Here is a 13,630-nt window from a genome sequence, read left to right as displayed (position 1 = left end):
CCGCGAAGCTATCCGAGGCTCCGTTGCTGCAGCGGTCTGGCAGGCGCTGAACGACTCCCGACGTTCGGGAGACCTTTGAGCACAGCCGCGCTGTGCGCATGCGCCCTGCACGGCGGCCGCCGGAGTCCACAGCCGCGCTGTGCGCATGCGCCCCGCTTTGCGCATGCGCAAAGGTCTCCCAAACGTCGGGAGCGTCAGCCCTTGCCCCCTCCCACACAGCGCGGCTGTGTGGACTCCGCACGGCTCGGGCGCAAGAGACTGCTGCGGGCGCCGAACTCGCGCTCCGCTGGGCTGTCCTCCGCCTCTGCCCACCAGCCCCGCCGGCAGCGCCACTCTTGCCCGCAGCTGCCCGACCGGCCCTGCCTCTAGAGTAGGGCAGCGGCCCCTCCCTGCCCCGCGGTGGGTACGCCCTTGCTCTGCAGTATGGGCATAATACGGTAATGATGAATTGTCTCTATGTATGTATTGGCAGAGTGTTTTTTAAATGATTACAAACTGGGGAGGGAAAAAAATCTAAGATCCACATGAGAAATATATTGTCTTTGTTATTACCTTTTGTTTTGGGTTGACACACTACTTCCCAGTCACAGTGATACTAAAATCCTGGATAAATGAGTTGTTTTCTATGGGGCAGCAATCGCTTTTCCACAGGGAAGAACAGTAGAAAATGCTTAAAAGCAAATTAAGATTTTCTTTCTCTAGAGTCTTCTAGGCAATTGGTCTTCTAGCCTCTTTGTTTTGCTAGCAATATTTGCTTTCCTAAATGTCAGTCATTACTATGACTTCATTTATTGGCTAAAAATATAGACAGATGGGAGAGGTTAGTTCCTCACAAAACAAAAATGCCTGCACATTTTGGCTTCATATTCCTGATTCTACAAGTGCTAGGATGTTTAATTTTTAAAAAGTAAGATTGGGAATCTGGGGATTATGGCTAATGAGGGAGCAATGCGCCCCCTTGCGGATGGCTATGGTATATACCTAAGTGTAAACATACGTGTTCTGGGAGCAGGGATGTTAAAAAGCAGTATGACTTCAGAGTGGGGCACCACACTCTTATTATAGCACTGTAACAAACACTGCTTTGTCTGGATCCTGCTGCGCTGACCTTGTGTCCTATACGCTATAAAGAACGGTAACTATTCTTATTTGATAAATAGCGCTCACGCCTGCGCGGCTCCAAAAGGAGGTTTTTTTGATGTGTTTTTTGTTTAAAACCGGCTTTTCTAAAGAAGACAAAGAACACATTGGGAGTCGGTGTAAAGCCTCCACGCATGCGCTTACGGTCGTAGGGAGGTGTCTGAAAGATGAGACGGGCGGGCATTGTGCGCGTGCGTGGGAGAGCCATTTCGGGCAGCCTTTCATTTCATTGTGGGAGCAACCTTATTTCTCGAGGAGCTGGGAGGGCCCTTGTGAGCGCGCATATACGAGTTCTTCTTGGGAAGGTTCCGGAGCCTGTGCGCGCTCCCGTCGCTAGATAGGCGCGTTCTCTTTCTGTCTGTCTCTCCCTCTTGCCTGTCACTCCCCCTCCTCCCGGCTTTGGTGAGCGAGGCTTTCCAGAGATCTCTCCCTGCAGCAGCATTAGCAGCCGCAGCGCCAGGTAGGGTTTCCCAGCACGATGCGATCTGCTCTTAGGAGAGCAGTTGCACTGAGGGCCTTCAGACTTTGCAAACGTTTGGGTGGTGGGGATGGACGGGCGGGGGTGCGTTAAGCGTACAGGTGCGTGCGGTTACGCAGTAAATGCGCTTGCAGTGGCGGAGGGAGAGGCGCCGCGCCATGCAAGATAGCTTTTGGGTCCGATGGCTTCAGTACGCGGCGTAATTCCGTTTGAATATGATGTCGGTAGATCTCTCAATGCTCTCTTCACAATTATACAACTCTCCTAATTGCAGCATTTTGAACAGCATTCATCTCTTCTCTTTTAACCACACCCCTGCCTCTGAAAAGAGGAGCCCTATTGCAAAGAAATACGCACTCGCCACCTGCCAGTGCGTGTGGCAGTACAAATACGTTATTTTCCTCCCTGGTCTATTGTAGCTTTATTAGGGCTCCTTTCCATCTCTCATCATTCAGTGGAGAGGCTTGTAATCGTAATGCAAAATGGGGCAATAGGGGTGTGTCTCTTAGGATCTCAAGGGTAGGCTTAATTGTATGTGAATTGTATGTATCTCCTTATAAATATTTTGCAACAACACCACCTACTTTTATTCTTTCTTTCTTTTTGAAATAAATAACATTGTATAAGTTGCTTGGAATGCAGTTTTTGAATACACTTTCTTTTTTTTAAAAAAACCACCCATATGTAACATTTTATTTTATCATTTAACAAATGATCTGTTAACTGCATTTGGAATTATAGGAGAATTTTAAGGAACCCCTTTTCTGACCCCGTTAACTGTCATTTCCCCCATCTCTTGTCTCTGATAGGTTTGGTTTCCTGCTTGGGAGACTGGTTTTGATTGTGAGGATGATGGCGAATGATAGGCTGTTGGTGCTGCAGTAGGTGTGGATCTTGGAGAGAGAAAAAGGGTGGGCTCTCCTTCATATCAGTGGTGCCATGTTTTGCAGTCCATGTCATATTTCCAGTATTGCTTAGATAATTATGATGTTGGGGGAAATAGCCTAAGAAAGGAAAATGTATTCTGTGTTAGGATTTTTTTTCATTGTGGAAATCGGAGATAGGGTAAATGACCTGCACAGTACTCTTTTCTAAGAGCTGAGTTGCTTTGTTCCTCTATATGGGTCAGTATTATGGGATTTATATTTTGGATTCTTAATTCTTGGGTGTAACAGTAGCACAACACTGGTGAGTTGAAAGAGAATGAAAATGACTCTTTCCCTCTTCTCCATGCTTATTATGTTAATAGTTGCTGTTCCGAGCAGAAATATAACAGGGAGATAGATAATTCCTGATCAAGATGTGGTGGAGAGCTTGGGAGGGGGGGGGTGCCACACACAGTTTTCGAGAGAATCATGGTCACCCAAAGATTCTAGCTTGATTATTCTGTGCATTCATTGTTTTTCTCTCTGTCTCAAATGGTTTTCTCTGAGAGAAAAATGGATCTGAGTGTAATAGCAGCAGCTGGTCACGCCCCTGCCAGGCTAGAATACATGGATGCAAAGTGCAGTTCTCATTGGGTAAAGACTGTGGTATGCTCCTGTAGTTTTGGGTGGGGATGGAAAGGAAAAAACCCTTTTGTCTACCAGCAGAATTGGCATTAAAATAGATGCCTTGCTAGAATGAGTATAGAAACACATTTTTATTATGGATTTCCCCCCATAATTGATCTTCCTTTTTTTATAGTGGGGAAAAGTGGTCATTGTAATGTGCAAATAAACTACTATAATGGTAAGTTATGCCACTGATTTGTCAGCAAGGGCTGCATGGTTAGACTGGTGAGATCATAGAATTCTAGGGTAAAAAAGATTCCTGGGATTGTCCTTACATTTATTCAGCCTTTTAAATAGTCAATGTATGTGCTGTAACTTCCCTAATCCATGGTTGCTAATTTATCGTTCTTTAGACTATTTAAATTATTTGCAGATGCTGTCATTAATCCTCACAACAATCCTGTATGGTAGGTTAGTTTATTGCCCCCATGCTACAGGTGGGAATTGGGGATGAGGGACTGGTTGTTCTCTGAGTTCATAGCTGAGGTGAGATTTGAAGAAGGAACTTCTTGGCCACTACACCAGCTCTCTAATACATTATTTATTAAGACTTCTTTCTATTCTACTTCACTCATGAATGAAAGCATAGCATTTGAACATACTTGGTGGTGATCCCTTTAGATGCATTGCAAAGCTTTAATTTTATGGTTATAAGAAAAGAGCTCTGTCTCTAGGATCTGGTACTGGAGTTAGCCAGATTTTGGTCTTGCATCACCCTTGCATTTCACTTAATATTTTAGAAGAAATTTAGGGAAACTCCTGCCATCAGCTAATACAGGTATTTTAGCTGGAGAAACTCTTTTTTTCTTGGGTTGTTTGGAACCAAGGAAAAAGCTGGTGTGGTCATCAGGTTTTCCCCTAGTTCCTTCTAACTGGTGTGTGTCTGAGCATTCCAGTAGCTGTATTTGTGGTTGCAGTGCCAAGAGGCAGAGACAACCTCACCAGTGCATAGCAGAGCAATACTATCATGTTTATTGGGAAAGAAGTTCCACTGTGTTCATCAGTGAGGTCTATTACTGTTAAGTGTGTTTAAGATTCCAACCTTATTTGCACAAGAAACACAACTGAAGTTACCACTATACTTATGAAACTTTGCTTTCAATCATCATTTCTAAATACCGTACATCAAATTCAAAGACAACATGGGTTTTCGACACTTGCACCAAGTTGTTATTCTTTTCCCAAAACAACAACAACATACTTCATAAATTTAGAAGCATCTTTATACCATTTACTTTTTTTTTGTAAAAGAGTGATCATTGCATACTAATGTAAATGAATAATGTTCTTCTTTTAAAAAAGTGTTGCGTTCAGGATTTTAAAGTTGAATGGAACAGAGGGTTAGAGTATTCCATTCAGCTCAGTCAATGGAAAGTTGCTTTAGCATGTATATGCAGTGTTTTGTTAGATTTAAAATTGATAGTGATACAACAAAAATTGGTGTTTTCAGTATGTTGGACATCACAGTGCTCTTATAGGAAGAGATTTGTTAGTTAGATGTTGGCAGTGTAATGCTGAAAATTCCTCTTGATGTGGGCATGTCCTGTAATGGTTTCTTTCTTGTCAGAAATTACTGCTCATATCAACTTTGTTTTGGAAAATCATTAATATTCGCACTCATAAATTATATTGAACTAACAGATTGACAACAAAAGTGAGTTCTTTGAGTCCTTTTGGTGTCTAAGAGACATACTGCAAAGTTGGAAGGACAAATATCTACCATCTAACACCCAATGAATTGAAGATCTCACTGCCCTTTCTGTATTTGAACACGTGGCTTGTAATCATTAGATACCTATTTGGACTGTCTTTATTAATACTTTACATATAAATACTGTACATATAAACCAGGATTGATGGAATATACTTATTGTTAATATCAGCTGACAGTGGTTTTTTTAATAATTAGGTTTTATTTGCTTTTCTTCTCTCTTCTATATTTGTAAATATAGGAATTTCTTTTAAACCTAACCTGCCTCCTTAAATCAACATTGACAGTTTCATTAATTTTGTAGTGAGTATGCCAACTCAGCGGGTTGTATCCAGCTACATTCTACTCAGAGCAGACTCAATGAAATTACTAGACAAAAGTTAATCATGACCATTAATTTAAATAGCTCTATTCTATCTTGGATGCAACCTAGTATAAGCCATTGTTTCTGTTATCAAGACATGACTTCAGAGACTTCTACTTATTCTTAAAAAGAGGAGAGAGCCTTTTAGTCATCTGTAAAGATTATTGTGATGGGAAGGAACCTTAGGTGGTAGAGTCCATGTTGGCATGTAGAAGGTCCTAGGTCCAGTCCCTAGTATCTCCAGCTAAAATATCTGGTAGGTGGTCATGTGGAAGATCTCTCTGCTTAAGACCTGGACAGTTGCTAGATGGACAAATCTGAGTTGACATATGTTGCTTCCCTGTGGAAGAGAGCAATGGCTTTAAGCAACACTAGAGACCTGGAACATGTAGATCTTCAGTGTGTCTCCTGAATGAGGAGCTTTTTTATCTTTTGGAAAGACACTTCAAAGAAAGTCATTACAAGAACTTTTAATGCAATCTCCTTTGGGAGTTTGCTCCAAGCTTGCATTTAATCCTAAGATCCAAAAGCCACAACTGGTCTTAAACTCTAGAGTAAACTCTCTAAAACTCATGCAAGGAGGTTGAAAAGGAAAAATGGGCCTCTAAGTATTTGTTTTAGAAGAACTTGCTATATAAATTTCTTCCTATTACTGTCAAAACTGCATAATTAGTTCTATATAAGAAACCTGGTTCTGAACTAAAGGAGTAGGAATACTGGACTCTTAATTCAGCACTTTAAGAGTGAACTGTAGAGTTTTAGAAGGCACTATTGATCCAAAGACAAAACTGGTGGTTATAAAATGATAGTTAGAAAAGGCTCAGTCACTGATTCAAGTGAACAAATTTGGCAGTCCTAGACTTGTTTATGGATCAGAATGCAGCTATTAATTGAACTGCACACTTCTTCAAATTTGCCTTTCAGTTTTAGTTAAAAATGCATAGAAAATATGTATTTTATGGGGAAATGCATTGAGAAGTATAAAAAATGCATGTGTACATTTTATATATTCATTAAAAAAACTTTTAAAAAACAGAACAGGAAAGACTTACTGAATGTATTGAGTGGATGTGAAACTGATCAGAATGGAAGTATCTGCCTATTCCTACTTGTGCACCCTGATTCATTTTTTTAAAACTTCTTGTAGCTTATAACAAGGATGCTAAATAGCATAAAACATTGGAGCTACTTTATGTTATAAAACAAATGAGAACATGTATTCTGCTGTCTACAAGGTTATAGGATTTTTTTTGTCTGTGTTTACAGTATATATAGTCTCCTCAAGGAAAAAAGTTCTTCTGGTGAATACATTCCTGGAAATCTGATATTTTTAAATTTAATGCTTTTAATGCTGTGCATCAACTTTTGATATATAGATATGTCCAGTTGCTTTCCAGTTGCATGCTGCCTGATCTGATGTTTAGCCCACACCATTACCAAGACCACAAAGGATAAATCTTATTTAAATTTTGAGGTATTTCTATGCCACACTTCAATAAAATTGGCTTACAAAATGTAAAAACACAATAAAACAAATTAAAAGCACATGGACCTGTATTCAAACCAGTAAATCACTAGAAGCAGCATAAAAACAACAAATCCAGTTAATGGGTCAAATTGAATTGCAAAGCCTGAAATATCTATCTATCTTGGTGCTGAAATGAGTTTTCAATGGTGGTGCCCTGATTTTATAATGCTCTTCCTGGGAAGGCCCTTTCTCTGGTAGCCATCTGCGCCTCAAGTGGTGGAAGAACTTAAAGAGCCTTGCCTAGTGTACGTACAGGAACATGTTAATACAATCCTTTGGGTATCCTAGTACCAGGCCATGAAGGATAAAAACTAGCACTTGAGAATTGAACCTGGAAATGAATTGAGAGTCTCTGCAGTTGATGAAGCACTAGTATAATTTTTTATATACGGTACTAGTACTGTATTTTATAATGCCTGGTCTTTTTTATTTAGCAGCTATTGTGTAAACTAAGTTCTGTTTCTGAACTGTCTTCAGAGGCAAACCAATGTATACTAGATAACAGTAGTTTAACCTGGCTATCACCGGAGCATGAGACCTGAGACCTGGATTTCTCAGTTCAGCTGACAAAGCAGCTTAAGCTTCTAGAAGGTGCTTTGTGCCAATATGGAAATGTGATTGAGATGGTTTAAGCAGCACCCTGAGACTGCAGGCCTATTCCTTTGGAGAGAGTACAACTCTGTCCAAAACAGGATGAACAGCATTTACCTGAGCAGATTTGCACCTATGTATTTTCTGCATTGTGTCTTCATCCTGCCAGTTTCCATTCTCAGCCATCAGTTATGCTGGGTGTGATCTGCATATTGATGGTACCTAACTCCAAATCTTCTTGTGTTCTCTTTTCTGATAACTGTCCAAGTCCAGTAAATAATTTCCTACACTCCACTGCCAGAAATATATCTTTAGAAAGGCTTTGGAATAAAGTCTTACTTGCTTGACCTCAGAAAATGAACCTTGGACAATGCAGCTCTTAGTGGTCCAAGACATAGAAAGAGCAACATCTTTTCCAGCCTGAGGTGAGATCAAAGGACAAAAACAAATCTGTGTGTTGGCATAAAAGTTGAGCATTTGGGAGCTCACATAATTCCTTTATGTGGCTTCATTCCCAGAGACTACAGCAGTGGAGTATTGAGAAGCAGAGTGATATATTATTTTGCAGCGTTACAGGAGGGCTACTGTTGCTTGTTTATGGACAGCATAAAATCCAGGGACAATGTAGAGGAACTCCCTCCTTCAGTTAATGGAACTGTACCAGACTCTGGAAAAGCACCCACATGTGATATTAACCCTCTCTTCACTTCTGCAGCCAGATACTATTTTACCAAATTTGACAACTTACTGAGCACTATTGAAATTTGCTGAATATTTATAGATTTCATGGGGAATCTGTGCTGGACTACAACTGTCATCATCCCTGACCACTGGGCTTGATGGCAGTTGGTAACCCCAAAACATCGGAAGACCTAGGTTAGCCTCCCCCCCCCCCAATGAATGTTGCTAGTCCATGGGGCATTTCCTGGACATGGCTAGCTCCAGATTTTGTGGCTGTTGGGCAAAAGATCTGCAGTGAACCCCTGTCCTCATAGCTTGCCTGTCTCCGATGCCAATGATGTAGTTGCAGTAGTAGGCTTACTGGCTCTATTAGGAGGCAAGATTTAATTGTTTTGCAGCTGTTGTACCAACCCTTCTTCAGCCCCAGTCTCCATCAGTTCTGAAAACCTGTACTAGTGTTCAAAGTACTAACTTCAAAACTTGCCAGCCTTTCTTCTAGTACTTCCATGCTGCTGCTGTGTGTGTGTGTTTGCACTATGTGAGAGCTGGATTGAGGTGCTGCTGGGTGACTGCAAGGAGGAGCAACCACCACTGTTCTGTGGAGGTAGTGCATGGCAGCAACGTTTGCTGTTCTACAACCTGTCCAGTTCTGTCTGGCTTTGTGTGTTTGAGAACATACACAAGGAGAGTAGAGGAGCGTGTGTGTGTTTCTTTTCAGTTACTGTACTTTGTTCCACCTCTGCTCAAGGTGGCCTCACAGGGGCTACAGTCCTACATAATTCTGTGGCTAAGGGAAATAAAATCCTTTAAAAAACAAACCCAAACAGCAGATGCGTATTGTGCTCTGTAGCGAGGAAAGTACTTAAGGTGTAGCATTTAAATAACTTCGGCATTTCAAGCATTATGTCCTGCAGCCTTTGATAGAGACTCCATTAAGAGGATGGAAAGCAGAGAGGCCTTCATTTCAATGGCCATTCAGCTAAGTGCAGGCTGTTCAGGCTGTTTGTGTGTGGTGTTTTCTTCTGAAAGCCTGCATTCATTGACAACAAGCATCCAAGAAGCAAACTGTCCGTTGACTTTTCACAGAAAAATGCAAGTATCACTGATGGCGTATATTATAAGTACATCTAAGTTCGGGACTCACTTTTAGCGATACTACTGCTATAAAGAACTATTTAAAAAATTATAGCAAGCGGTTTCTCTTTCTTCACTTGGAATATGGGCAGTGGTTTGAAAGTTACTTGCTTTTGTGATGTCATGAAACTATTACCGTATGTAGGATGGGATTCACCACACAACCACAGGGGCATTGTTCAGATTTGGGTCTCCTAAGAATCTTCATTCTATTTATGTAAGTTCCTATAATGGTACACAAAAATGGCTGATTCAGAACTCAATAAAGTTGAGTAGAATTTCAGCATTTTGGTGCCGAGGAAAAAAGAACAAAGAGAGAGTCAGTGCCAAAAAAGAAGGCAAAGCTTCAAAATGAGTTTTGAAATGGAAGAAGCTGTGGTTGTTTCAATGAGGTTTCACTGAAGGAAGCCAGTCTTCAAGACAATGAATTATGTCTTTGTGGGAAAGGTGTGGTGGGAGATAGCACTTTACATCTCCTGAGGTGTAAAGTGAGCTTTAACTGCTCACTGACTGATGATCCCCTTTGCATGATGGCTTAGTAGGCATGCTTACCTTCAAACACACACCTAAAGTGAGACAGGAAGAGTTCTTTTTTTTGAGGGGAGAAATACATACACATAAACTGGGCCCCTGCATGGAGCATCTATGTTCACACATCTTGGATATGTGTTCAAATGAGGCTGTGTGTGTACATTGCAGAAGACTGTCAACTGGTTAAGTGTGTGAACTCAAACTGAGGGCTGATAATGAAAACAGAATCCTGTACTGATCCTTGGGTTGGATTTAAGCATTTGGTGACATGCTTAAACTCTCTCTATTTCAGGGAACACAGAAGGAGGGCATGTGACTGATGTGAGGGTGGGATTTCAAAGTTTAAAGGTTTAATTCCAAAGGTTCTAATCTGAAGACATCACATATATATTGCAGCTATGCAAGTGGAAGAAAGAGCTCTGCTTTGAGTATAGCCAGTGCCTTAGAAGCTGTGAGAAGTGGGGCAGGGAACTGCCATGGGAATATGGAAGGGGAATTAACTTAGGCATGTGAGCCTGGTGAAATAATATGACAGATTGCCTAAAGCAAGACTGGCAATACTCTGGCTCTGCTCACATATTTAGAGGTGTGGTGGTCTGGGGTTGCGGGAGGTCACAGAGCCTGCAGCAGAGTTCCTGTCATCAATGACCAATCAGCACTAAAAGGTTGCTTTTTAGCCACAGTCAGAGATGTATTTTCACCCTTTGTGCTGATGGGAGCCAGTCAGAGTAAATGGAGGTGAGTCAGTGACAGGATTGGCTCCTAGCTAGGGTCACTGAGGAAGGCATGCAGGAAGAATGCAGAGGAGTTGTTCTGTATGCTCCAAAGCTAAATATTTAGGAACACTGAAAACACAAGGTGCTTCAGTTTCAAAATAATGGTTTGCAAGTTCTGTTACATACATTGCAACCTGAAGGAAAAGACAGTTGATGTCACTCCAAAAAAAAGATATTTCAGCACTCCAAATTATTTGCACAGAAAATAGCAGCTCTAGCTGAAAGGCAACACATGGAGAGCTATACTGATCATTGTAATGCATCCCTAATTATTATTGTATACCGTAATTATAAGACTCTTGTATAATCTTTTAAAAATATGTGTATTGATTTTGTATGATATTGAACAAACCTAAGTGCATAATAATCTCCCCTCCCGCCTTTTCATTATTGTATTATTAGAAGGGTGTGTGGCATGTGTGTGTGTGTGTGTGTGTGTGTGTGTGTGTGTGTGTGTAGTTGTGACTCATGAAGGGACCCTGAATTTCTGAACTTGCCGCTACAGTATATACACTACTGCAGATAACTAACTGTAATATGTAGTCTGAAACATGTTATAGATTACCAGTAATGCAGTTCAGATGTGCCGACCCATCTCCTCTCTGCTGAGTGGGGAGGAAATAAGCCACAGTTTAGCGTTATATGTCAATCAGCACTTGCAGTTCGTTTCTCTCCATGTGCTGATTTGCACATGATGCTATGCCATTGCTGTAGTTTCCTTTTTTCCAGCTTGCCAAAGGGAGGAGCAAGGTGGGAGCAGTTTGAACAGTTTTTCCTTGTTGATGTCATTGGATAAAGAGTGCTGTACCGTATAAGGGCAAAGGATTTCATTATCTCAGAACTATTGAAACAATCTATACGTTCAACAGGATGAATGAAAGGGACTAAGGCCACCCTAGGCTCCCCGCCTTCTATGTATATACTGTATTTCATGGATGTCACAGCACAGGTTGTTAGTTTACGATGCAAGAGAGAGAAGGGGAGGTGACCAAAATAATGAATGTCACCCTTTGCTTGCCCTTCCCATTATGTGGTCTTCTGTGCTGTCACCAAGTAAGTGGTTGTCCCCCCCCCCTTGACTGCCTTCATTGAAATAGCACTTTATATTAGGGGCAGGGAACCTGTGGCCCAATGGATGTTGCTAGACTACATCTCCCATCATCCCAGAGGCTGTATAGAAATAGATACTGTATATGAAAGTTGAAGTCTAACAATATCTGGAGGGCCCCCGGGTCCCCAGACTTGTGTTATAACTTTGGTGTTTCTTGTAGACTTTATGCTGATCCAGCTGGACTGGATAGAGTGCAGCTTGGATGTGAGTTGAAAATCAAGGAATCAGGCCAAGGCTAAATCTCAATTAAATTTAGTTTTTACTAAAGGCTTTGAAAAGCAGTAGTTATTATAATGGTGCTTATAGGGGAAAAACAAGGTTTTAAAGCTGCTTTAGCAGTTAAGCAACTAGGATATGAAAGTAACATGGTAAAACACATCCATTTAAATCTTATCTACAATGTTTTCCTACTTAAGCAAAGTTTACTTCAGCTTATCCTAATTCTTCGGCAGGGCAGTTTCCAGACTTCTTGTTTAGATCAGCTTCTTTTATCACTCTATCTGGGTCTTCTGTGACTCTCAGCATCCTGGCTTTTTCCAGTTTTTATCTTTTTAATGGACTTCCTACCTGCTTGTCAGTTTCACTTATAAGCAATATTCCATTCAATCAGTAGTGCAATAGAGTATTGCTAAATTTCTAATTTGTATAAGGTTTCTCTTTGTAGTTTACCTTCCATGATCTTTTTGACACCCCCTCCCAGCCGGAACACCTTCTAAATTCCAAATGACCCAATACCTAAACAGAAGGCAACCATTTTATAACTAAACACAAAATGGCTGAAGTTTAGTTTTCTTCACACACATTTGGAATCAAAGGAAACATAGGGTTGTATTCAACCAAATCCTTCTCAGAATAGACCTATAGAAACCAATGAACCTAAGTTAGTGATGTCCATTATTTTCAGTGGTTCTGCACTCAGTAGGAGTACTATTAAACACCTTGCATAAATTGTGTCAGTTTAAAAATTAATTATAACATAATAAATTACCAGATACTGAGTTGTTTGTACCAACTCTGCCATGAAGCTCTATTTTTATATTAAACTATATTATAAAAATAGTTCATTTGACAATGATCTGTGCCTATGGCAGAGTTAAGTAATGTGCAGCCACTTAGTCTGAATGTAGGCCATGAAATCATGGTGCAGCTGTCATGTAGAGGGAAAATGGCAATTTTCTAAACTTTATAGTTGCAGAGCTAAATATAATAGGCCAAAATGATAAAAGAAGGAAATTAAAAATCCTTGAGGCTAATTCTACCCTGAACTCCTTTGGGATGAAGGACAGGATAAAAATAAAATAAATAAGTATTTATTATTTTGCTGATCCTTGCATAATCTGCTTTTAAAATGCTGCCAATTTCCAGAGAGATCTTGACCTTGTTTTAAAGTAAAAACTTAGAAGTCCTTTCTATAATTAAACTTGCTTTTCTACTGTAAGACGCCTGACAAAAACTGATTTTGTGAGTGTAGTGATTTGATGCAAATAAGTGAATTCCCTTTTCCTCTGCCCCATTCTCATAGAAGAACCAGTTGATTCCAGCTACCATTGTATTGACATTGAGTGAGTCATATGATCCTATGTGCAACCATGAATGAATCTTCAGTAACATGAGATTTCAGAGAAACATTATTTTGGGCTGGCTCTAAAGTAGGTTGTGCGTTCATGCTTACAGCATGTGTATCTATCTATAAATGGTTTTTCCATTCTAAATATAAAGCTTATTTCATAACATTTTTGAGAAGTTGAATTATATACCAAAAGTCCAGTAGCCCCTTCTGCTGAGTGAATGCCACACTTGCTGGGACCACTGATGTTATGTGCATGACCTGGTGAATAGCAGCAACCAAATACAAATCAGTGGCCTGCTTAAGAGACTACCTTTCATGGAGGGTATGTGGAGATTAATTAGGGTGGCAATGAGCAGATCCACACCATACATTTAAAGCACATTCAATGCATATAACCGCTCCCTAAAGAATTCTTGGAACTGTAGTTTCACACTTAGAGCTGTAATGTGCTGGGGGTGGGGG

General features: G+C 40.6%; 1 protein-coding gene across 24 annotated transcripts in view; it reads left to right on the top strand.

The window, feature by feature from the left end:
* The first annotated feature begins 1,023 nt into the window (after positions 1-1,023).
* Positions 1,024-13,630, top strand: part of MAPT (microtubule associated protein tau) — a 73,556-nt gene continuing 60,949 nt past the window's right edge. For 19 of the 24 annotated variants that reach the window (XR_004693764.2, XR_004693765.2, XM_035134933.2 and 16 more), the window contains exon 1: positions 2,302-2,529. Coding sequence is in view for 17 of the 24 variants with exons in the window: in XM_035134933.2 (XP_034990824.1) it covers positions 2,478-2,529 (52 nt within the window). In the remaining 7 variants the exon portion in view is untranslated. Of the gene's footprint in view, positions 1,136-1,349; positions 1,601-2,301; positions 2,530-13,630 lie in introns of those variants that run through there. The other 5 variants (XM_035134934.2, XM_035134931.2, XM_035134925.2 and 2 more) reach the window with 2 other exon arrangements.

This window comes from Zootoca vivipara, chromosome 13 (assembly GCF_963506605.1).
Source record: "Zootoca vivipara chromosome 13, rZooViv1.1, whole genome shotgun sequence".
Taxonomy (NCBI): Eukaryota; Metazoa; Chordata; class Lepidosauria; order Squamata; family Lacertidae; genus Zootoca; species Zootoca vivipara.
The sequence above is the reverse complement of the archived record's forward strand: the minus strand, read 5'-3'. Positions and strand labels throughout refer to the sequence as shown.